The sequence below is a fragment of the Emys orbicularis genome, chromosome 7 (assembly GCF_028017835.1).
Source record: "Emys orbicularis isolate rEmyOrb1 chromosome 7, rEmyOrb1.hap1, whole genome shotgun sequence".
Classification (NCBI taxonomy): domain Eukaryota; kingdom Metazoa; phylum Chordata; order Testudines; family Emydidae; genus Emys; species Emys orbicularis.
Window position 1 is genome coordinate 76,659,232 of NC_088689.1, and position 25,620 is coordinate 76,684,851.

Here is a 25,620-nt window from a genome sequence, read left to right on the forward strand (position 1 = left end):
CTTCTGCCCCAGCCTGTGCCCAGCCCTGGGGTCCCCTGTCATTGAGGGGCTCCATGCCAGGGCACCCTGTGTTTCACTGTAAATCCGCCTCTGACTACAGTAGAATAGAGTACAGAAAAGTAATAAACATCAGTTCTCTCGAGACAGAATTTGCATGGCCCTATGCACACTGCAGCACATTTCTGCTGTAGAAGCTTTGAGCAGCTAGAAAGTGCTGGAGTTTCATTACCACCCCCTAGCCTGCAATTAAAAAACACACATTATCCTTGTTATATATTAAAGATCCCCAGCAATTGCTAATTCTGATAAATCAGTACAGACCATCTTTAGTGTGAACACAAAGCAATGCCAGAGTCTTTTTTCAGTTTCCCAGTGCACTGGCTCTAAAAGAGGCTCACAAGCAGTCTTGTACTTCAAGGATTTAAAACAGCAGACACAGTAGCACCTGCACCCTTGCTGCCTTGCTAAATGGCAGATCACCAAGAGTTATCATGCACAGACTCTGCAGACACAATAGGGCTAACAAATGCTTTTAATATTGATTTGTACAAAAGGGGCTGTTTCAATCACAAGCTGTTGCTTTGGCAAAGGTTGACTCATTGGAATATATGCCTGGGAGGAACCTGGTCACAGGCAGCCAGAAAGTGGAATATTTTACACACACCTTCAATTCTCTGCCAAGCACACAGTATACCCCAGGGGGAATAGATTGTTACATACAGTTGATACTAGATATGACAATGAGTTCTCATTTCAACATGGTTAAATACCTGCAGGAGAACAGGTGCTCACTGTCATGTGTTCAGAGAAACTTCATGTCAACACAGTAGCCAGAAAGATCAGCTCTGACCAAGACAGAATTTATGAGAATAGCAGTTCAAATATTGACAGCCCATCTCTGGGTACATCTAGATTACAAAAAAAATAATGTGGCAGCGAGTCTTAGGGTATGTCTACACTGCAATTACAAACAGAAAGCTGGCTTGTGCCTGCTGTCTCAGGCTAAGGGGCTGTTTAATTGCAGTGTAGATGTTCGGGCTTGGGCTGCAGCCTGAGCTCTGGCACCCTCCCACTATGAAGGGTCTTAGACCCTGGGCTCCCGCCCAAGCCCAAATGTCTACACCCTTAAACAGCCCCTTTGCCTGAGTCAGCTGGCATGGACCAGTCCCAGGTGTCTAATTGCAGTTTAGACATACCCTCAGAGCCCAGGTCAATTGACTTGGACTCATGGGGCTCACACTACAGGGCTAAAAATAACAATGTAGACTTTCCTGCTCAAGCTCTGAGACTCACTCCGCTCACTGGGATTCAGAATCCAGGCTCCAGCCCAAATCCTGCTATTTTTAGGCCCATAGCATAACCCCATTTCAGCTAACCTGGACTCCGACCAACTTCCTGCTGAGGTGAAAGTGGATGTGTGTATGTATGTGAAAAGTCTACTGTTCGCTGTGGAATGAATGATCTTAAAGTCCATTAAAAAAACATGTTTAGAGAACTTTCTGGGTACCCAAGTGAAGTAGTCCGTTACAGCTGTCCATGCACCCTTAATAGGACCTTCAAAGGAGAAAAAGGGCTCAATACTCTTTAATTTTTTTTTTTTTTTTTTTTTTTTTTAGACATACACCTCATCTATTGTGAAAGATTCTGAAGGGATGGGAGAACTAGAGTTATGACATTACAAAAAACAAGAGAATAAAAGTTGAGCATTTAAAGGAAGGGCTTAGCTTGGACAATTTAAAGCGGTTTCTTGTTAACCCTTATTTATCATAGAATATCGGGGTTGGAAGGGATCTTAAAAGGTCTAGTCTAACCCCCTGTTCAAAGCAGGACCAATCCCCAGACAGATTTTTGCCCCCGATCCCTAAATAGCCCCTTCAAGGATTGAATTTACAACCCTGGATTTAGCAGGCCAAGGCTCAAACCACTGAGCTATCCCTCCCCCATTTAGGCACTGTTGTATTTGCATTTGGATCAAAAGATATCTTTGTTAAACGAAAAAACTTACCTGAGCTACTGGCACAGCCAGGGAAGTCCAAGACCCTACATTCCTAGTGTTTCCAAGGTTTGCAGGTAGGGAGGTTGTTTGTTTTAAAACAAGCAGAATTTTTTTAAAGGGAGAGTGTGACGCGCTATACCTCAAAGTAGCACCCTGGAACCCCCATATTCACCACTATCATATAATTATGTGTTTTGTACAAAGTATGCCATAATTTTAAAAGTCTTGATTTGTTGAACATTAATATCCGCTTGGATTGTATGTGCTATCATTGTATGTGGAGTTATGAAGCATTGCTATATGTGTTACTGAAATATGTTGTGAGGTTGGGAGACACCCACAATCAACCTTTCAATTGTAGCAAAGGACCAGACAGTTATGTGCTGATGGCCCATTAAAGGGAATCCACTCTCCCACTGGCCATTCCAAAAACTTCTCAGAGGGCGCACACATAGGCAATGGAGACTGCTTGACCCCCATGTCACAGGAAGGATCTTCACAGCTGGAAGAAAATATAAGAGAGAGGCAGTGATGTCATCACTTGGCCTCTTCTCCCCCCCACCCCGCTTTCCCCCCCAACTCAAAGACAAAGACTTTGAAATGGGGAAGGGCGGTCCCAGGTTGGAAATGGAGTCCAGTCTGTAACCTGCTTATACCATCTGTCAGGTGAGACACAGTTTGATTCAAATCCTGCTTAGTTTGTAGAACTTGGACATCAAATTTATTTTTGTTTCTTAAATAACCAACTCTGATCTCTATGGCTGCTATTTATAATGACTACAGAAAAATAGATTTGAAGTGAATAAACCTGTTTTATGTTTTGGCTGAAGTGCTTGGGAAATCTCAGCTCAGTTTACAAAGGCTATTACATGTCCATTCCACACTGAGGGAGTGGTGAATTACTTAATGAACTTAAACTGGCCAGGCTTTTGACCAATGTAAGACAGTACAGTTCTGACAAACTAGGGGAAATTGGCTGATGGTTCATGAATGGCTGGGAGATCATTCATGTAACACAGTTGCAGGCAGAACTGCAGGGTCTCAATACGTGGATGAGAGGATGGTGTAGGGAGGAGGGGGTTAGGTTTATTAGGAACTGGGGAAACTTTTGGGAAAGGGTGAGGTCCATCTAAATCAAAATAGAACCAGATTGCTGGCACTTAAAATTAAAACGGTCATAGAATAGTTTTTAAAACTAAGGGCTGAGGAAAGCTGACAGGTATGAAGGAACACATGCTTCAGACAGAGACATTCCTTAGAGGAGGATCTATTAATGGAGATTCTCTATGTCCTAGTATGGAGGAGAGGATAGACGATGATAAAATACAGGTAGGGATCTGATGAGAAACAGTCAACTGAAAAAGAGTCCCATCATGTAATTGCAGATAGCTAAAAAGTGACAACTTTTTAAAGTGCTTTATACAAAAATCTAGAATTCTAAATAAGATGGATACTGATATAATAGGCATCACAGAAACTTGGTGGAATGAGGATAAAAAATGGGAAACAGTAATACCAAGCTATATTTTGGGGGAGGGATAGCTCAGTGGTTTGAGCATTGGCCTGCTACAACCCTGGGTTGTAAGTTCATTCCTTGAGGGGGCAATTTGGAGATTTAGTCAGGGAGTGGTCCTGCTTTGAGCAGGGGGTTGGACTAGATGACCTCCTGAGGTCCCTTCCAACCCTGATATTCTATGTCTGTGGTCCCAGGTCACCTTCAACAGCAAGATATCATCCAGAATGAACTCATTCTGTGGAAAATGTGGGGACAGTGTTCAGTACAAGGGCCCCCTGCAGCTGTTAGCTCTCCCCAAGGCACAGAACCCCAGAGGACAGTACAGCTGTAAAACAATCAGTCCCCCTTGCCCCTGTGCTTACTCACCATTTTGGGACTCCTATGGGTTCTGTGCGCTCTCTTTAGGACAGGTGTTTTCCTGCTATTATGTAGACTGTGCTTGTCTTTAAGTACGGCCAAATCTTTGCTCTGTCTGGTGTGAACAATGCTGCCTCTGTTAAGTGTTGCATTTTGGCTTTACAGATGCAACCTTGAGATCCCAGCCGTCCTTGTTATCAATGGCTGAAAGACTCCAAAGAATCAGGAAGCGGCCACATAGAAGCAAAGACAACATGCTGCACGGAGTAATGCAGCAGTCCCTTAATGAAAAAAAAAATCAAAAAGCGCAGGAGTGGCGGGAGAGTGAAAGGAGGGTCCGCTAGCAGAATGCGGCTCGCCGGCACTAAAGCATAGAGCGGCTGCTAAGCATCATGGAGCGCCAAGCGGACTCAATACAGGCGCTCGTAGCAATGCAGGCAGAACACTTCTGTCGTCCCCCGTCCCGTCCCCCCCCCCCCCGCAGCCCTTGTCCCAAAACTTTCGCTTGTGCCCTCATGTCACCTCCAACCCACTTTCCCCAACATCTAGGTTCTTATTGGCACCAGCTGCCTCCAACACCTGTAGCTTCACCACCCAGCCCTGCAAACTACAACTCTTACCCGCTGCACTCAACCCCCATCACCATGCATTTTAGCCAGCCTGAAGTGCAGGACTCATTGCACAGCACTCCAGACAGGAAGGCTGAGTATAACAGGACATACGCAAATCGGTGATTGTACCATTCCCCACCCCCTTGCCCTTTGTTTCCCAAGCAGTTGTGTTTCTTTTCAATAAATGAATTTTTTGGCTTTGAAAACATTCTTTATTATTGCATTAAGTAAAAGATACCTTAGCCCAGGAAAGCAACAGGCACTGCAAGTCAGTGTATCATATGTAGCAAACAGATTCCTACTAACCTTGGAACCACTGCACTTCACTTCCATGCAGGGCATCAAACATTACTGGTGACTTTCTGCCTCAAATCACTCGCTCAAGGCATCCCTAATCCTTGCAGCCCCATGCTGGGCCCCTCGAATAGCCCTACTCTCTGGCTGTTCAAATTCAGCCTCCAGGTGTTGAACCTCCGAAGTCCATGCCTGAGTGAACCTTTCACCCTTCCCTTCACAATTGTTATGGAGGGTACAGCACGCGGATATAACTGTGGGGATGTTGTCATCAGCCAGGTCCAGCTTCCCATACAGACAGCGTCAGCGGCCCTTTAAAGAGCCAAAAGCACACTCCAGTCATTCTGCACCAACTCAGGCTGTTGCTGAACCGCTCCTTGCTGCTGTAAAGGCAACCTGTGTAGGGTTTCATGAGCCACGGCCTTAAAGGATAAGCAGCGTCTCCAAGGATCATACTGGGCATTTCAACTTCCCCTATGCTGATCTTCCAGTCTGGGAAGAAAGGCCGGGCTTGCAGCTTCCTGAACAGGCCAGTGTTCCGAAAGATGCGTGCGTCATACACCTTTCCGGGCCAGCCTGCATTAATGTCAGTGAAATGCCCACAGTGATCCACAGGCGCCTGGAGAACCATAGAGAAATACCCCTTCCAATTTATGTACTCTGAGGCTAGGTAGGCTGGTGCCAAAACTGGAATATGCGTCCCATCTATCGCCCCTCCGCAGTTAGGGAAAACCATTTGTGCAAAGCCAGCCACAATGTCATGCACGTTACCCAGAGTCATGGTTCTTCTGAGCAGGATGCGATTAATGGTCCTGCAAACTTGCATCAACACGATTCCAATGGTCGACTTTCCCACTCCAAAATGGTTAATCGATCGGTAGCCGTCTGGAGTTGCCAGCTTCCAGATTGCAATAGCCACCCGCAGGCAGCTCTCAATCTTGTGTCCTTGAGCTGCAGGGTGGGGGCGCACAGCACACAGTCCCATGAAAGCCGTTTTTCTCATGCGAAAGTTCTGCAGCCACTGTTAGTCATCCCAGACTTGTGTGACGATGTGATCCCACCACTCAGTGCTGGTTTCCCAAGCCCAAAAGCTGTGTTCCACTGCAGTGAGCATGTCCATGAATGCCACAAGCAATCTCCCGTTGTAAGCGTTATGCGAGTCGACATCGGACTCCTCACTGTCAGTTTGAAGCTTAAGGAATAACTCGACTGCCATTCGCGACGTGCTGGCAAGACCCATCAGCATATTCCTCAGCAGTTCAGGATCCATTCCCGCAGACCGAAAGGGAAGACAGAGCGCACAGTACAAAAAATGTTGAAAGATGGCACCAAATGTGGACGGAATCACAGGGATTGCTGGGATGCGAAGCCATGCATCACGAGGCGTTCGGACAGGACCCAGAATGCCCTGCCCCCCCCCCCCCCCCCTTCCTACAAGCCACAGTGCCAGAATGGGAAGAGGTGCTCTGTGGCATAGCTGCCCATAGTGCACCGCTCCCTATGCCACTGCAAGTGCCGCAAATGTGGCCACGACAGTGCGCTTGCAGCTGACAGTGTGAACACACTGCAGCGCTTTCCCTACTGTGCTCTCCGAGGGCTGGTTTAACTCACAGTGCTCTACATCTGCAAGTGTAGCCATGCCCCAAGTTTTGTTTGAAGAAATTTCAACTGTCTGGACATATAAGAACAATGTGTTCTGCACATTTTACAAGTTCTGCAAGTACCACCTCTCCTCTGCTTCCTAGGAGTTGTGTAACTTTTCTTCCAAGATGCATAGTGAAGGAGGCAAAAGTCTAACTAAATATTATCACATTTGCGGTAATGCATGGCTTTATTTGAACAGAAGGTGCACTGCCACACAAAAGGTGCCATTCTGAAATTGGTTAGAAAATATGGACAGAAAATCCATCACTGGAAAACCCAAGGAGTAGAGTTTAGGAAAAAGAGTTACCCAGTAACCTATAAAAAAAGCCAAGATGGATATAAGCATGAATGGAACTGCTGGAAAAATTAATTTTCCATCTCTACTTAATGATATGGCACTAAGTTCTATGGCCAACTGACCCCATACATTACTTGGGCTCTCTTCTCTGGGAACTCCACTCAGCAATACAGCCCCTCACTGGTAAGGGTCTCCTCTCACCCCCTGTACTACATGAATACAGCCCACAAAGGCAGTTGCTTTTAATATGTAATTAGCCAATCCTACATCCAGTTTTAAGGTGTCTCTATTACCATGCCAAAATTTTAAAGTGCTTGTATACTGTAGTTATCTCAAACAGTGTAACTCATGTCTTACCTTTTCATTTTGAGAACGCTGCATTTTAATTTTGCTGTGGATAGTACTCCGTTTATGAAACTGTATTGGTTTTAGTTATTTCAACCTGTAAAGCACTATCGGGGAAATCAAGCTTATTTCAGCATTGTTATATATCACAGTGAACTGCAAAAAGGAAAAAAATTGCCCTTGTCCTTTTTTTTTTTGCGTCTTTATGATGATTAAGAAAGGTTAAAAGGTTCCCCTCCTCTCCCCCAGCTTGTTTTCTTACATTAGAAATTCAGGTCATCTTGGGAGACTATGTTGATTGGAGAACTAGTAAAACAGTGACATCACAAGAGCTAAAAGTGTGTACATTGAGCAAACAAGAGGGAAAATAGATTTTTGTTCAGACTTGTACAACTTGGCTTTGGTTTTAACAACATTTAACTTCAGTTTGGAATAAGGAAGCCTTTGTTACAGATTCAATATTCATCCATCTTATGCTTTCAATTAAGATATTAGAGCACAATAAAAATCCTGGAGACCACTCAGCAATCCTCTACCAAAACAATGACCTTCTACAGGCCTTTGTCAAGTATACAGAAGCAGAGAGGACAAGCCCAGTTTAAAAATTCTTTGCAGGCCACCTTAAAGAGCCAGATTTGTAATTTGCATCCCATTTCAGAATTTGTATCTGACAAATCTAACACAGATGGAGTCAATGCAACACTAGCTTCAATGTTCCTCTTGAACTACATTTACAGTCTAATGCGATAAAATGACAAAATGTATTTTCTGGCAGGAGTCTCATTAGACAAGCCATCCTCAGCACAGCTAAACAGCCTCGCAGAGGAAACATTATTGGTTGACCCTGGAGAAAAGTCAGGTTTGCAATCAGATGCAAATCAGAGAGCATTATAGTTCCTCCAACTGAAAGTCTGCTGGGCATTGAAATAGAATTTCTAGGGAACATGAGAAGTTTCCAATCTACAGAATCTAGTCAGCATTATAGTCTTAGGACTCACGAAAGGAAGAAGCCCATGCAATGCTCCTCTTGCTCATTTTAACTTCAAAAATTCATACTGGAGTCTTCTTTGAATCACATCTGGTGTGCTAATTTTTTTTACAAATGACCAGGCAAGAAAAACACCCTAGCAGATACATTTGCTCAATGACAGGTCTGACTTCAGAACTTTTCAGCTGTCAGTTCAGTTACCAGTAGCACTTCTCACCTCATTTCAATTCCCAATGCCTACTTTGTTTCTGAACACCTTATTCCATCACCCTGCATTCTTCCCCAAATGCACAGCAGCAGTGAGATTCAATAGACAGTTAACTCGCAGCTGATTGTACCACTCCTGCTCACATTCTGGTGCCAGGGAAAAGCTACTGTAAGGAAACAGTGAACAGTATCTAGCACAATGGGGTCTTGGTCCATGATGAGGGCTCCCAGGCACCATAGTAATAGAAACAATAAACATACAGGATGATCATTCTGAAGACCTGTACGAAGAGTGTTTTCCCTGATCAACTGCCTTCTGGTAACCATGAAGGCACAAATGCAGAACTGAAGGAAAGTAGAGTGACTGACCCCATAGGAGTGCACCAAGTTCTATAGAGTCCCTATGTGCTCTACAGTTTCCTCTTCTGAGATCATTTAAAAAAAAAACAACACTACAACCACATATTGAGGAAGAAGACACACCTATGGATGCAAAGTCGCTCTTATCAGTGGAATGGAACTTTTATTTAGAATCAATAATCCTCACAATACAATGGAGTTGTGTTTGTCATATAAATGGGTAACCTGGGACAGCAGCTCATGAGCCCTAAAGCGTAGCCTACAATTCCATTTTCTATAATGGGCCCACACCCAGTTTTGATTCAATATCTGAATCACAGTGGAAGGTTTTTTTGGGGCAGAGGTGGGAATCAGAGGGATATGGGGGAATACTGAATCATTTAGGCAATTACATTAATGTCCAACTAAATTCAGTAGCAGAACAGACTGTAGGGAGAGTAGCTCTGCTGTATCTTCAGGCTCTCAAGTGAGAGAAGGCAGTGAGTCCATCATAAGCTCAGAAGTTTTTCATTGAGAGCAATCTGTGACTGAGTGAGATTTGCCAAGTAGGTCACCATCAGCAGGTCCTGAGAAAGAGAAATGGACAGCAGTTAGACTGATTAAGAGAATCAAAGAGAAACGAGAAGGTGGTGATGTCAGATAGATGTGAATTTGTGTCATTAAAGTAATTTACAAACAGTGCAGTTGCCAAGCACCATTCTTCAGAGTGACACTGTTGGCTTCACAACTTAGTTTCCACTTCACTCACCAATTCGGAATACCTTGCATTCCTATAATACTCTGAATTTACAGTGCTTTTTTATCTATAGTCCTCAGAGCATTGCAAGCATTATCCCCATTTCACAGATGGAGAAGAGAAGGCATATAGTGGTTAAGTGACTTGGACAAAGTCACACAAGTCACTGAGAATCAGGAATATAAATCCATATATCCTGATTCCCAATCCAAGTCAGAAGTAGCAACTTTCATCTTAAGAATCCCAAACCACCTTACACAGAAGTGATTCTCTTTATCCAGCAATGAATTGAAGCAGTTGTTTAAACAGCACACACCACCACTACACAGTGCATTAGGACAGGAAGTGAATGCTCCAGTCAATCAAAACTGCAGGGGGAAATGAAGGGAGACCATGTAACTACCAGTTTTTCATTTTAGCTAGAACACGGGGGTCAACAACTCTATCCTTAGGGAAAGTGATTGGGGCCTTTGTTGGTATAGCACCTTCAGCAGCCCCTGCACCCCTCCAAGGCAATGCTTGGGGGAATACTGGGTCAAAACAACTCTGAGGAAATGCTCCTACTGAATCAACACCACCACCTTCTGCAGCAACTAGCTGATCCCTGGATGTCTCCCATCCAACTACTGAACTAGCCTGATCCTGCTTATAACACTTGCCACTTTTACAGAGGGTCTCAAAGTGCCTTACAGACATTACACTTAAGAGTTGGGTGTTCTAATTTATAGGTGGGCAAACTGAGGAATAGAAATTGTGACTCTCTCCACTTATCACAGGCAGATGAGCTGGGAACAGAACCTGGGCTCAGTCCCGTGCTCTATGCAATGGATCCACTCAGCTTAGCTTGTTAGAGCTGACGGGCTCAAAACAAAGTGGTACCGATGCAGGTTTATCATGGGCAACGTACACATCGCAGAAATAGACCCTTAAAAAAATCTGAAGCCTAAGGTTACCAGACAAAAATATTAGGCATCTCACCTTTTATCCCAGTTGCCAGTTATCTTTGAAGTCCAGACTGCAGTAAGATCTGGCTATTTACACAGTTGTCCTAAATATTTCATGTCTCAAAACAATCTAATAGCTTTCAGGTTATTCACATAATTCCTAGCAAGTTTAAGAAGGATTCCTTTGCCTTTAATTATTGAAAAAGCTGCCTTGAGAAGTTCCCTCATCTCTCCCAGGTAGCTTTGCCCTCCTATTTCCAATTTTTGGTTACTAGTTAAAAACAGTTTCTCTAGTCACCAGCCTGGTTTTGCCTTTTTCGGCCCTCTCTCTGAGCCTAACCTGACAAGTTACTAAGAATCCTTGTTCACATCAGATACTCAGCCATGAAGAATGTGATTGTTGGAGACTGGGAAAGGACCACATCTTCCACGATGTAGACAGAAATGCCATTCTCTCTAGATGGATAGAAATTCCACACTTGAATAATAAAGAGTACAGCAGCAGGAATATACTACCAACCACCTGAGTAGAATGGTGTAGGTGACTGAAATGCTTGGAGATTAGAAACACTATGAAGACAGAAAACCCAATAATAATGGGGATTTCAACTCTCCCCATATTGACTGGATGTGTCATCTCAGGATGGGATGCAAAGATAAAATTTCTAGACACCATTAGTGACTGCTTCTTGGAGCAGCTAGTCCTGGAACCCACAAGGGGAGAGGCAATTCTTGATTTAGTCCTAAGTGGAGAACAGGGTCTGGTCCAGGAGGTGAATACAACTAAACCTTTCAGCAACAGCGACCATAATGTAATTAAATTTAACATCCCCGTAGGGGGAAAAAATCCCAAAGAAACCCACTGCGGTAGCATTTAACTTCAAAAAGAGGAACTAAACAAAAATGAGAAAGCTAGTTAAACAGAAGTCAAAATGAACAGTCACAAGACAAATGCCTGCAAGTTGCATAGGAACTATTTAAGAATATAAATAGATGCTCAAACTAAATGTATACCCCAAATAAAAAACACAGTAAGAGGACCAAAAAATGCCACAATGGCTTAATAAGAGTGCAAAAGAGGCTGTTAGAGACAAAAAGACATCCTTTTAAAAATGAAAATCAAATCCTACTGAGGAAAATAGGAAGGGGCATAAACTCTGGCAAGTCAAGTGTAAAAGGATAATATGGCAGACCAAAAAAGAATTTGAAAAGCAACTAGCGAAAGAAACAGGAAAAAAAAAAAATTGCAAGTACATCAGAAACAGGAAGCCTGCCAAACAATCAGTGGGCTACTGGACAATTGAGGGGCTAAAGGATCAATCAAGGAAGACAAAGTCCATTGCGGAGAAGCTAAATGAATTCTTTGCATCGGTCTTCACTGCAGAAGATGTAAAGGAGATTCCCAAACGAACCATTCTTTTTAGGGGACAAATTTGATGAACTGTCCCAGATGGATGTGTCAAAGATGGTTTTGGAACAAAGTAATACATTAAACAGTGATAAATCACCAGGACCAGATGGTATTCACCAAAGAGTTCTGAAGAAACTCAAATATGAAATTACTGAATTACTAACTGTGGTATGTAATCTATTGCTTCAATCAGCCTCTGTACCAGATGAGTGGAGGACAACTAATGTAATGCTGATTTTTAGAAAAGGCTCCATAGGTGATCCTGACAGTTACAGGCCAGTAAGGCTAACTTTAGTACCAGGCAAATTGGTTGAAATTATAGTAAAAACAGAATTATAAGACACATAGATGAACACAATATGTTGGAGAAAAGAGTCAACACTGCTTTTGTAAAGGGAAACCATGCCTCACCAATCTATTAGAATTCATTGAGGGTGTCAACAAACACGTGGACATGGGTGATCCAGTTGATACAGTGTACTTGTACTATCAGAAAGCCTTTGACATGGTTCCTCACCAAAGGCTGTTAAGTAAGGAGTTATGGGATAAGAGAGAAAGTTCTCTCGGATCAGTAACTCATTAAAAGACAGGAAACAAAGGGTAGGAATAAATGGTCAGTTTTCACTGAATATAGGTGAATGAATGTAGGTGACTAACAGGGTCCCTGAAGGTTGTGTACCGGGACAAGTGCTATTCAATGTATTCATAAGTGTTCTGCAAAAGGAGGAAGTGGGGGGGGGGGGGGGGGGGAAACAGTGAGGTGGCAAACTTTGCTGACAATACAAAATTACTCAAGATAGTTAAGTCCAAAGCTGACTGTGAAGAGTTACAAAGGGATCTCACAAAACTGGGTGACTGGGCAACAAAATGGCAGATGAAATTCAACGTTGATAAGTGCAAAGTAATGCACATTGGAAAACAATCCCAACTGTACATACAAAATGATGGGGTCTAAATGGATAGTTCTCTTAAAATGTCCACTCAATGTGCAACAGCAGTCAAAAAAAGCAAACAGAATGTTGGGAATCATTAAGAAATGGATAGATAAGACAGAAAATATATTGCCTCTATATAAATCCATGATACGCCCACATCTTGAATACTGCATGCAGGTCTGGTTGCCCCATCTCAAAAAAAGAGGTATTGGAATTGGAAAAGGTTCAGAAAAGGGCAACAAATTATTAGGGTTATGGAACGGCTGCCATATGAGGAGGGATTAATAAGACGGGGACTTTTCATCTTGGAAAAGAGATGACTAAGGGGGGGGATATGATAGAGGTCTATAAAATCATGACTGGTGTGAAGTAAATAAGGAAGTGTTATTTACTCCTTCTCATAATACAAGAACTAGGGGTCACCAAAGGAAATTAATAAGCAGCAGGTTTAAAACAAACAAAAGGAAGTATTTTTTCCCACACAAAATGCTCAGTCAACCTGTGGAACTCCTTGCCAGAGGATGTTGTGAAGGCCAAGAATATAACTGGGTTCAAAAAAAGAACTAGAGAAGTTCATGGAGGATAGGTCCATCAATGGCTTTAGCCGGGATGGGCAGGGATGGTGTCCCTAGCCTCTGTTTGCCAGAAGCTGGGAATGGGTGACGGGATGGATCACTTGATGATTACCTGTTCTGTTCATTCCCTCTGGGGTACCTGGCATTGGCCACTATCGGAAGACAGGATACTGGGTTAGATGGACCTTTGGTCTGACCCAGTACGGCCGTTCTTATGAAAGCTTGGTTAATGCTTCCTACTGTTATTCAGCGTTTGGGGGGGTACTGGCAGATCTGAATAGCTCCCTTCATATATATTTTTAATTTCAGTAACATTTGTTAATTGTGAAGCCAGGCTGACAGATAGGAAAAGGGACAGACACCTCTCTCGTCTCGCATAACCCAGGGACAGGTAAGCAATAGATTTGCTGTGGATCTCAGAGAGATTCCTCATGAGGAGAAAGATTTCCAGTATTCATGAAACACCCAGAAGAACCGAGTAACAGCACTCACGTTAATATTGCTGTTCAGCATTGTCTCAAAGTCCTCCGGTGAAATCTTTGGCACCTGGTTAATAAGATCCATCAGGAAGCGCCCAACAGTGTTGTCAGCAGCCACTTTACCGGACTAACCATAAAAATAAAGACATTTTACAATGAGCAAGATACAACAAACTTACTGCACAGAACAGGAAGAGCTGAGACATACAAATGCAGGGAAAGCTCTCACCCTCTCCTGTATGAACTGGATTAGATTCACAGATTCTTTGTGATCTGGTCTGATCTCTTGTGTAACACAGGCCATAGAACTTCCCCCAAATAATTCCTAGAGCAGATCTTTTATACAAACATCCAATCTTGATTTAAAAATGGTTAGTGATGGAGAATCCATTATGACCCGTGGTAAACTGTTCCAATGGTTACTCACTGTTAAAAATGTGTGCCTTATTTCTGGTCTGAATTTGTCTAGCTTCAACTTCCAGCTGTTGGATTGTGTTACAGCTCTCTTGGCTAAATGGAAGAGCCCATTATTAAATGTTTAATCTATAAATACCTACATTGGAACAATCAAATCACCCCCAGGACTTAAGCAGCTCAATTTATTTAGCTTAACAAAGGGAAGGTTATCACTACAAGGCATGTTTTCTAATCCTTTAATCATTCTCATGGCTCTTCTCTAAAGATTCTCCAATTTATCAACATCTTTCTTGAATTGTAGGCACCAGAACTGGACACAGTATTCCAACAGTGCCAAATACAGATGTAAAATAACCCTCTACTCCTACTCAAGATTTCCCTGCTAATGCATCCCAGAATCACATTAGCTCCTTTGGCCACAGCATCACACAGACATTAGCCTTACCAGCACATCCTCTGCATACTGCAGCACTGTGCTCAGGGTATCCTGGATCCGGGCTGACGCTGCCCCCACCTGCTGCAAGTCACTGGATAAGCCAATCACTCGACTGGGACTCAAACAGGTTTTCATGATGAGATCAACTGTGAGGAGAGAGATGCTAAGAAACTGGCTGGCACAAGGTCAGCTCCAACCACTCCCCAGAGATTTCTAGGATGACATCTGCTTCAGCAAAACAGGAAATGCTTTTCCAGTGCTGCCTTTACTACCAATGTAATGTGGCATTTCCACAGGGATATATATTACTTCTGCGCCACTGTGCAATGCAGATTTTTGCAGAAATTAGTGCTTTTTGTGCAGAATTTCCTTTCCCCCCCCAGAGATGGACTGCAGTGCTGCTGACCGTGACTAGGGGCTGCTGGACATGGCAGAGCACAGCTTGCACATAGAAGATACGGTCAGGGGGATGGGGAGGGAACTACAGGGATCCAGGCAACTGCAGTTCCCAGCATGCTCTGAGGGAAGGAGGCAGTGGTGTGCAGGAAACTCCACACAAACCTGGCACTGAGCATCAAGCTCTCTCCCCATCTGGATCCCTGGGCTCTGAAGGGTAGGGGGGTTGGTGTCTGGGCCTGGGGGGGGGAGGAGAGAGATGGATGACATGGCTGGTTTATCAGGGGGTAGGGGATTCAGATGTATTGGCTTGTGGCGGGCACATGGCTGGGTTCTGGGAGGGAAAGGCTGTGGGTGTCCATCCCCCCAGCTGGGCTGTGGGGAGGAGGGGGCAGAGAAACAGGAACTCGGCTGTCATAGGGTGGGTTTTTTTTTTTTAACTCTCTACTCCTAAGGGAATGTGTGTGTCTGTATTGTCAGAGACATACTTGCTGACAGGTATTTTTAAATAAATCACCAAAATAATTAAAACTGGTGTGATTATGTAGTGTTCTTTTTGACAAATAAAATTTGCAGAATTTTAAAATACTGTGCACAGAATTTTTATTTTTTTGGCACAGAATTCCCTCAGTAGTAATATATTAGCTACATGGGGGAGCAACGGAGGACACAGGCACATGTTCCATTGACCTTAATGGAGAATGCAGGTGCTCAGAACATCTAAGAATCAGAGCACTTTAATGCCTAAACATGAAACCGTAGGCACCCAAGCTTGAAAGTTTTGGCCTCCATCCTGAGAAGCATCAGAATACTATTTGGTCTGAAAAAGAATGAGGGATTCCAGACATTTTGCTCAGCCTTTTCCCAGGTCCAAGCAATGACAATACTGCCCTCCTGGCACCTAGTACAGCTACAGCCTCACTGTGCAATTCATACACTCCAAGAAGTCCCAATGACGTCTTCAACATGTCCCTGACTCTTTCACATCCAGTAATCAGAAATTTTTAAGTTGGCCTCATAATATATGCGGTCTCACTTTAGTAGGGGACACTAATCATTTGAAATTGAGTTCCTAAGAGTTAATAGCAATGCCCCTTTTTTGTGGTTTTACAATCACATTTTCCAGTTCTGTATGTTTCTCTCTCCCAGGTTGCTGGGAGAGACTCTCACAAATTGGAAACTGACTACACCAGTGGTCCCCAAACTTTTTACACTGCATGCCCCCTTACTTCTGTCCGTGCCCCAGACCCCCATCGCTGGGCTAAGGGGACTGGCAGCCAGGGCTAAGGGGGCTGGCAATGGAGCTGGGTGGTGCTCCGTCCTCACCCACCGGGGAGCTGGCCTGGGCCCCAGGTGGGCCCCCCCAAACATTCCTCTGCATCCCACAGTTTGGGGACCTCTGGACTACAGAGTCCTGTCAAATAGATGGAATGTATGAAATAATTCTCCAAACTCTGATATACAATCTCAGGAATTCCCTGTTGTCTCATGTCAATTCTGATTGAAACAGAAGTCACACAAAACATGCCAAGTACTAGGCATGTATGTAATCAAGGCTGATGGCCTTCTGAAAGAAAAGACCACTGCTGACCCGTGGATGAGAGCCCCCAGTGTCTTTAATGTTAGGAACAGACATCTTTGCCTTTATCGCTCCCATTTGGTCTATAATCTCTTTGCTTCTTTACAGTGGTTTTGTGGCCTGACCTTTTGATACTTGGTTGTTTCTCTTCTCCACCCTCCCAGATCCCATTTTCTAATCCATTCACAATCCTCTATCGTAACCCACAGCTCAATGCTCTGCATTCACTCCACAACTCCTACATCTGTGCCACTCTGCCCCCAAAATGCTGGGCCACTTCAACTTTCACCAATCCCCAGAACCCTGACAGCACCATTTCATCAGCACTGAACAACAACAAGAAATCCTCTAATATGGGGAGCAGGGAAACAAAGAGGATGAGGCACTGAGCACCAAGGCAAAGACTTCTGTAAGCAGCTCTCAGGTACGCAAGCCAGGGATGCAGATTCCCGTGATCCCCAGACACGCAAATCAAGCACCCAAATATCTGGTTAGGACCAACAAGAAGAACAAGCCGGCTTACCTCCTATCCGCTCAGTGTCATAGTAAACATACTTCACCGTCAGAGGTGTGAACATCACCCCCATGGTCTTACCAGGGACTCCCATCGGAGCACTAGAAAAGACAAGATTTACATAACATAGCATAAGTAATAGCCAACACAGATGCGTCAACAAGTAATGCCAAACCAATTTCACTTCCTTCTTTGACAGGGTTACTGGCCTACTGGGTATGGGGGCAGCAGTAGACATGGTATGACATTCCCATAAAGAATATAGGGAAATGTGGTCTAGATGAAATGACTATCAAATGAGTGCACAACTGCTTGAAAAACCATAATCAAAGAGCAATTATCAATGATTCACTGTCAAACTGGAAGTGCATGTCTAGTGGGGTCCTGCCTGGGTCAGTCCTGGCCTAGTACTACATAGTATTTTCATTCATGACTTGGATAATGAATTGGATACGTATAAAATTTGCAAATGACATCAAACCGGGAGGGATTGCAAGCACTTTGGAAGACAGAAATAGAATTCAAGAAGATCTAGATAAATTGGACCATAATGAGTAAGATGAAAATCAATAAAGACAAGTGCAAAGTACTTCACTTAGGAAGGAAAAAATCAAACACACACATACAAAATGGGAAACAAGACTGTACTGCAGAAAAGGATAGTGAAGCACAAACTGAATGAGCCACCAATGTGATACAGTTGTGAAAAAGGCTAACATTCTGGGGTGTATTAACAGGAGTGTCGTATGCAAGACATGGGAGATAACTGTTCTGCCAGACCCTGCAATGGTGAGGCCTCAGCAGGAGTATTGCAGCCAGTTTTGGGTTTCACACTTTAAGAAAGAGATGGATAAATTGGAAAGTCCAGAGAAGAGCAACAAAAATGATCAAAGGTTTAGAAATCTTGACCTACAAGGAAAGGTTAAAAAGCTGGGCATGATTAGTGCTGAGAAAAGACAACTGGGGGGAGAATCTGATAAGTCTTCAGATACGTTAAGGGCTGTGATCATTCTCCATGTCCATTGAAGGTAGGACAAATAGTAATGCGCTTAATCTGCAGCAAGGGGGAGTTAGATTAGAGATTAGGAGAAAATGTCTAACAATTGGGATAGTTAAGTATTGGAATAGGCTTCCAAGGGAAGCTCTGGAATCCTCATAATTGGATGATCTAGGTCAAGGATTCTCAAACTTCATTGCACCCCGACCCCCTTCCGACAACAAAAAACCCCACAAACCTAGGAAGCGGGACTGAAGCCTTAGCCTGCCGGAGCCCCGCCACCCTGACTGGGGGACAGGCAAAGTCCAAGTCCCACAGTCCTGGGCTGGGGGGGCGGGAGGGTGAAGAGCCTAAAAGCCCAAGGACTTCAGCCCCGGGCAGGGGCCTGTAATCTGAGCCCTGCTGCCCAGAGCCGAAGTCTTTGGGCTTCGGCCCTAAGGGAGTGTGGTGGCTCGAGCTTTAGCTTCGGCCCCAGTTGGCAGGGCTTGGGCCCTGGGTCTGAGCAAGTCTAAACACCAGCTCTGGCAACCCCATTAAAATGAGGTCACAACCCACTTTGGGGTCCTGACCCACAGATTGAGAACCACTGATCTAGGTATACGTGGGCCTGCCTCAGTGCAAGGGGATGGACTAGAGGACATCTCGAGGTCCTTCCAGTCCTACATTTCTCTGCTCTGCAGACAAACCTATTAAAAGAAGGGAACAGTAACCCTTTATCTGGTTTGCCTTCCCTACACTGAAGCAGAAGAGACTGAGCAGGTTACTCATTCTCACCAAGAACCGCATTCACACTTCTGGGGAGCTGTAATAGTAGTTACACAGTTGTTGGTCCAGAGAAATTCTAGAGATTCCCAGGGGTTCTCTATCACTCAAAACTTATTACACTTGTCCCATTTATATATATAGTTTTCAATGGGGAAAGTCAAGCATTCAGATAATCAAAAGGAAATTACAGAAGTGCCATTCATACTAACCATTCATCTGTGGAGGTCAAGCCATTCTCAAAACTTTATTAAGTCTCAACACCTGTGTTAATTGTGGCAAGTACTAATACAATTGTATAGATGGGAACACAGAATCCCAGAGATTAAATCACTTGAGCATGGCACCACAGTCAAAGACACAGCTGGGAATAGAATCAAGAGACCTGGTTCACAGCCTCTGTTCTAGCCAGTAGACAACATTGCCCTAATTAGGACAATCAAGTAACTAAATCCCTCCCTACCCTAGTCTGTCCCTTTTTGATAATCCCACTGCAGATCCTTCTTTCCAAAGCGTGATCCATCTCCCCAAAATACCTGACATAGGCTTTAATGCTCATGCGCCCATTCTGGAGACTGGTGTCCACAGTGAGGTGGATTGGATTGTGTGCTTCCCGGCTATAATACTCATGGATCAGGACAGAGTGCTCTGTAATGTCATGGCCCGTAGCATACCTTAGAAAACACAACATAAGAACATGAGACTTGGGCATCCGACACTTCACATTTCAGAAATACTGGGATATTTGCCATTGAGCAGTGATGTGCCCACAACTCTGCTCTGAACACATGATCAATTTGTAGCAGGATGTGAAGGGAAAAAGTTTGAGTACCATCTGCTCAGGACATCATTGCACTTTGCTATCAGATACATGAATTTAGATGCACTTATCATTAGGCTTTGAACTGCTCTCTGATTAAAAATAATTCCAAGCACATTATAGGAAAATAAGCTCTTAGGTAAAGAGCTACAACCCAATTCCTCCATAAACTGAATATCAGAGCTAAAAATACAGGACTATATTAATCCAGCTGCTTTAACTGTCCTGCAGTTAATATCTTCGAAACATAATTAACTTAAATTCATTGCAGCTTGGACCTCACTGAAGTATATAAACTGTTAGCCTCCACAACAGCCTTCTGAAGAGAAGAGGCGTCAGGGTTTGCATTAATTTCTTCAGGAATAAAACAAAGCTGGTTCACAGAACCTCAGAAGAGACCTAATGAGGTTCTCCACACTCCACCCCTGAGAGGTCTACAAAGTGCAGTTCTCTACATCACGTCACCTGATTTTCCAACAATCTCTTGGGAGAAGACTCCAGCAGGGCCGGCGCTTCCATTTAGGCGACCTAGGCGGTTGCCTAGGGCACCAGGATTTGGGGGGGTGGGAGCGGCAATTCGGCAGCGGGGGGGTCCTTCCGCACTCTGGGTCTGCGGCGGCAATTCTGCGGCGGGTCCTTCACTTGCTCCGGGATCCGCCGCAGAATTGCCGACGACGACCGGGAGCGCGGAAGGACCCCTGCCTAGGGCGCCAAAAACCCCAGTGCCGGCTCCTGGACTCCAGTATCAGAAAATATTGCCCCACTACATACACTTTATTCCCTTTTTAAAACAATATATCCCATTTCTTGAGGTTTATATTCTATATCGACAGCTGTCATTTCAGCAAACTATGCTGCTTATTAAAGTGTATAATGCAGTGTACCGTATTTCAAGGTGTATAATGGGGCCACATAACTGCTAAGCACAAGTCACATGTTTGCAGTAGGGAAGATGACTTACCACCCCAAAATGATTTCACTAGGGGAAACCTTCTTGTGCAGTTCATACATATTCTTGGCAAATTCCATATCGACAGCCACCTGAAAACCACAACAAAGCAGCATGAGGCAATCAATTGCAGGAGTGCTTAAATTCTAGCAGCAGGTAGTGAAATGGAAGGTTCTTGTTGTCAATTAGACCTCAGAGAAGACTTTTCCCTTAGTAGTTACTAGCCCACTGTAAGCAGAACGAGTGCTTCATTGCCCTCCGTATACTAGGACAATGCGGGAGGATTTCACCAAAAGACCCTGCCAACATACATCATGTCTAGACTCTTCTAATCATACACCTCACTCAAAGGGTAGTGAATTCTAGAGCCACATGCACTAACAGAGACTCAGACAGATCCAGGACTTCCAGAAAACCAAAGGCAAAAGGTGAAACATGAAGGAAAGGAGTGCAAACATTAGCATGATGAGATTGTTCTCACTCATGCAGCTATCCTGATAGCCAAGTGAGCTAGCCCACTAATACTCAGCATCTTCCACCTGAGGACTTCAGAGTGCTTCACTGTCATGCCATTTAGTCTCCCAACTCTCCTCTGTGCTAGGATGGACACGCTCAGGGAACAGAGGCCGAGGCCATCACCCACCTCATCTTCAGACTCGTTGTGTGGGACCGAGAAGCAATTGGTGACTTCCACTGAGAGCTTGTCCACAGTGCCTGCAGAGCAGAGAGTGAGACTGAGGGGAGGTGCTGGGCGGGCTCAAGCACCCCAGGCCCTACCTTGAGACGCCACCCAGGTGTGAAGCTCAGGCTCCCCTTACAGCGAGGGCCAAGGTGGAACCCAGGGGAGCGAGGGGGCCTTGACTAGCCAGGGGAAGCCTGGAAACCGACACTGAGCCCTGCCATCAAACCCAGTAGGCCGGGGGAGAGCCAGGCCCCACTGACCCCGGGGGATCGGGGGCGGGGGAGGAGAGCCGGGGACCGGAGGCGGTGGGAGAGCCAGGCCCCGCTGACCCCGGGGGACCAGAGGCGGTGGGAGCGGGGGAGAGCCGGAGGCGGGGGGGGGAGAAGAGAGAGCCAGGCCCCACTGATCCCGAGGGTTCTTACCTAGCAGGGTCCCGATAACCCGGGCCGCGCCCTCGTTGCGCCGCTCGAAGCTGTCCACGATGGAGGCCAGGATGACCGGGTGCAGCCGGACCACGCGGCCGCCGGGGAAGGGGCCAGGCAGCGCCGCGGGGACCGGCGGGCCCGGGACTGTTGTAGGGGGAGGCACAGGCGGCGCTACGCCTCCCGCTGGGGTCGCCGCCACTGGCGGTGCAGCTGCTGGGCTTGGGGCTGCCGGGACGGGGGATGGGGACGGGGACGGGACCTGAGCTACCGCCGCCATTTTGCAAAGAAAGGAGCAAGACCACCCACGCCAGCAATAATAGGCTGAGCCAGGCACCTGTTACAAACCCTGCCTTCTCATTGGATGGAAGATGAGTCCAACCCGCCCTCTTCGCCTCTTAACCAACCCGGAGAGGGCTGGGGAAGACCGAGCTCGCGGAGTGGGTGAGGACGCATCTAGGTCACTTCATCATTGGCTGATATTGACTATTGTTCCCGCCCCTTGAGTGACCACAAGCTTTCCCATTGGCTAGAGGTGACCCACCACTTCAGCATCCGCAAGCTCATCTATTGGCTTGGCGATGGCTGTACCTGGGAGGGGATAGGGCCACGGGTCTCTCCAGTTGGTGGGGGGGAGGGAGCAGCCTCACTTGCTGCCCCCACCCCGCTGCTGTCATTGGCATGGTACAGTGACCATACAATGTATTTAAATGGGCCCACCACCATGGTAACAAGTGCCTGGCCCTCTTCTTGACTGTATCTCCCCTGTGAGGTGGGGATGGCCGTCGTGCCGCCCTCCCCATGTCACCATCCTGCAGCCGAGGGCAGAGAGAGGGAGGCCCAGATCCTCAACAGTTGCTCACGTCAATGGACATTTGGAGCCTAAAGGCCGGTGAGGAGAGGGGGCTAAGTGACTTGCCCCAGCTCACCTGAAGTCTGTTGTGGAGCAGGAAATTGGGCTCGGGTCACTCACAGGCTTGTGCCCCAGCCATTAGACTTCTCTTCTTTGCTGGCTGGCCAGATGGAAATACAGAATGGCTAATGATCAGTGTTGTGCCACAGGGCCTTCTAGTATCATTGCTCTCAGTTCTTGCTCTGGATTTGGCAGTGGAGCCCATTCACCCTTCTAGCCCTGTTTCACTTTATTTTTCTTTATAATCTCCTTTCATGATTGAGTCATTACTGCCCATGTCATGCAAACTTGAGTTCTGCAATGATGGGGTATCTTCCCAATTTGCAGAGTGACCCTCTCCCCCTGCTTGTTACTGGGAGTAGTGTCTCTAGTTGCCCTGTGGCCTATGGTAAAAATGTACCCCTCTATTGCAAGTAAAATAAAATATTACATTTTTTTATTTATCCTGTCTGGGAGTAATTTTTATCTGGTTAATTGTATGGGACTGTGTCTGACAGTGTTATTCCATTATTAGAACATTAACTGACTGTTGCCCCTTGTGGCCTGCATGCTTAGTAAATTATTTGGGGCCTTGCAGGTGGTTCACATTAGGGAGAGAAATTGATGAAAGAGTCAGATATTTCTTTGATGCAATCCTGTTTCACTGCAGAGAATGTACACAAAGTCCTGTTTCCCTAAACCACAGAGATAATTTCCTTGCTCACAGTTTCAAGCCTGCCTTCCCAGCATGCTCTCTTCCCAGAAAGGTTTCTCTTGGCTTTCTCTCAGGGCTATGCTACCAGTGTTTCTTGTGCTGTTACACACACAAAATCAAATCAATCCCCAGCCCCTGTGTTTGTTATTAGTCCACAGAGAAACCCCCTGGCCTGCATGGCCCAATTTCTGCCCAGACCTTGTATGTGGTCTAGTCCTTGGATGGTGGCTTCCACTGTTTCAGTTATCACCAAAGAATGAGTCATTTAATTGTTCCTTCATTTAGCCCCAGTGGAAGATGACTAACATGTCCATCAGCTTCAATTAAGTTTGCAATTGCCCCTGAGAGCCCCCTCACCATCTAGTATAACATGCCCAATGACTCACCCCAATGTAAAAAGAATCAAGCACTTCCCTGCTTTTGCATCACATTAAAGTGGCTTTCTTTAATTACCAGAGTAACATAGCATTAACACTCCCTCTGGGAAAGCAGAGGTAATGCTGCAGTGAAAATCCAGATGCTGTCGAAAAAGTTAATGACTTAATTCCATGCCAAATTGATATCAAAATATATCTTCCCTAAAGTTAGAGTAGTGATGAGTCTCATCACCAGGTGATCAAAAACAAACAAACAAAAAAACAAAAACCACACAGGAGAACATATGGTCTTTAGTCACTATGTAGAAATATATAAACCCAAGCTAAAATGAGTGACTTCAGAGATGAACTTTTAGTGAGGAAAAACAAAGAAACGTCCATATGCTAACACACATTTTCACAGAGAGAACAGGCTGAATTTTCATTCTCAGAAATGTTTGAAGTGGGGAAAGGATGGGGGAAAACAGAATGGATTTTGAAAATTAAAAAACAGAAAGAAAAACAAGGTAGTAATTAGCTCCCAGCTCACTAAGTAAATAGCCAAGTGTTGTGGTACTGCTACCCTTACTTCTGTGCTGCTTCTTGCGGTGGTGCTGCCTTCAGAGCTGAGCAGCTGAAAAGTGGCAGCTGCTGGCCAGGAGTCCAGCTCTGAAGGCAGAGCTGCCACCAGCAGCAGCATAGAAGTAAGGATGGCATAGTATGGTATTGCCACCCTTACTTCTGTGCTGCTGCCTGCAGTGCTGGGACCTCAGTTAGCAACCGCCACAGTCTGGCCGTCCAGCTCTGAAGGCAGCAGCGCAGAAGTAAGAGTGGCATAGTATGATATTGCCACCCTTACTTCTGCGCTGCTGGTGGCGGGGTGCTGCCTTCAGAGCTGGGTGCTCAGCCAACAGCCACTGCTCTCCGGTTGCTCAGCTCTGAAGTCAGCACAGAAGTAAGGGTGGCAATACCATGACTGTCCTAAAATAACCTTGTGACCCCCCCCCCCCCCTGCAACTCCCTTTTGGGTCACGACCCCCAATTTGAGAAACTCTGGTCTCCCCTATGAAATCTGTTTAGTGTAAAAGCACACAAAAGACCAGATTTCACAGTGGGAGACCAGATTTCACAGTCCATGATGCATTTTTCATGGCCATGAATTTGTTAGCATCCTAATCATTGCCATCAAGTGTGGCATATCCTACAGGGTAGAAGAATAATCAAATAGGTGAGAGGTGTTTGCAACCTGGCTCACCCTACTAACTCTTCAGGCTGAAGAAACAAGAGAGATGCAGGGTCATAAAATAACAAAATAGGATTCAACTTGGAAAAATGCAAGAATCTGGGGGGAAGTAATCTGAATCAATGATATTCAGCACAAGGGAGAAAAGTGGGAAGTCTGAAAGAGACTTAAGATTGAAGCAACCTTCAAGAATGGAAAAGAAAGCTTCAGCTTTAGAATTGGAAGAGCAGAAGTGGTGTCCTATCAGAGATAATTGCGTGAGCCTCAGGAAGCTTCAGCTGTTAGAATATTTTAGTAAGGCATCAAGTTTTAGTGCACCGAGTATTTTTTGATATATGAAGGGGAGGAGTTGGTTAGTATTTTGACTTTGGTGATAAAGCTCATTAAACAATTTAAATAGTCTCCATGAGACAGGGTGCACTTGCCCCGCACTGGACGACAAAGGGTTAACCCCATACTTTGGACAGAGGAAGCCTCGGCCCTGCTGGGCATGCACCTACTGGAGCGCCAGTATAAAAGGGAGTAACCCAGCTCAGTCAGAATGGATTGCTGAGAAGAGAGGATGCATATTGCAGGTGCCTGCCTGGGAGCTGCTGGAGCTATAGACTGTGGTAGCCTGGGCAGATACCTGGCTACCTGCAGACATCCAGGAGGTACTGGAACTGTTGGGAGCTCTGGAGACCCAGGAGACTTGTGGACCATGCCACTTGAAGACAGGGTAGAAAGTAGCCTAGGGGGATTAGC

The 25,620-nt window shown here is 45.3% G+C and overlaps 1 protein-coding gene across 1 annotated transcript; it reads right to left on the bottom strand.

The window, feature by feature from the left end:
- Positions 1-8,753: 8,753 nt before the first annotated feature.
- Positions 8,754-21,950, bottom strand: EIF3F (eukaryotic translation initiation factor 3 subunit F). The gene is made up of 8 exons (XM_065407419.1): positions 21,671-21,950; positions 21,210-21,280; positions 20,579-20,658; positions 19,334-19,471; positions 17,048-17,139; positions 14,559-14,695; positions 13,710-13,823; positions 8,754-9,182 (listed from the first exon to the last, which is right to left on the bottom strand). Exons 1-8 carry the CDS (start codon positions 21,948-21,950, stop codon positions 9,105-9,107), a joined length of 990 nt encoding a protein of 329 aa, XP_065263491.1. The 3' UTR covers positions 8,754-9,104.
- Between the last annotated feature and the right edge of the window lie 3,670 nt (positions 21,951-25,620).

Coding starts and splice junctions, on each gene's coding strand:
- EIF3F (XM_065407419.1), bottom strand. CDS start 21,950: ATGGCGGCGGTAGCTCAGGTCCCGTCCCCGTCCCCATCCCCCGTCCCG. Junction 20,659..21,209: donor ACAACGAGTCTGAAGATGAG/GTGGGTGATGGC, acceptor TGTGGTTTTCAG/GTGGCTGTCGATATGGAATT. Junction 13,824..14,558: donor AGTATGCAGAGGATGTGCTG/GTAAGGCTAATG, acceptor TTTTATGGTTAG/TCCGGTAAAGTGGCTGCTGA.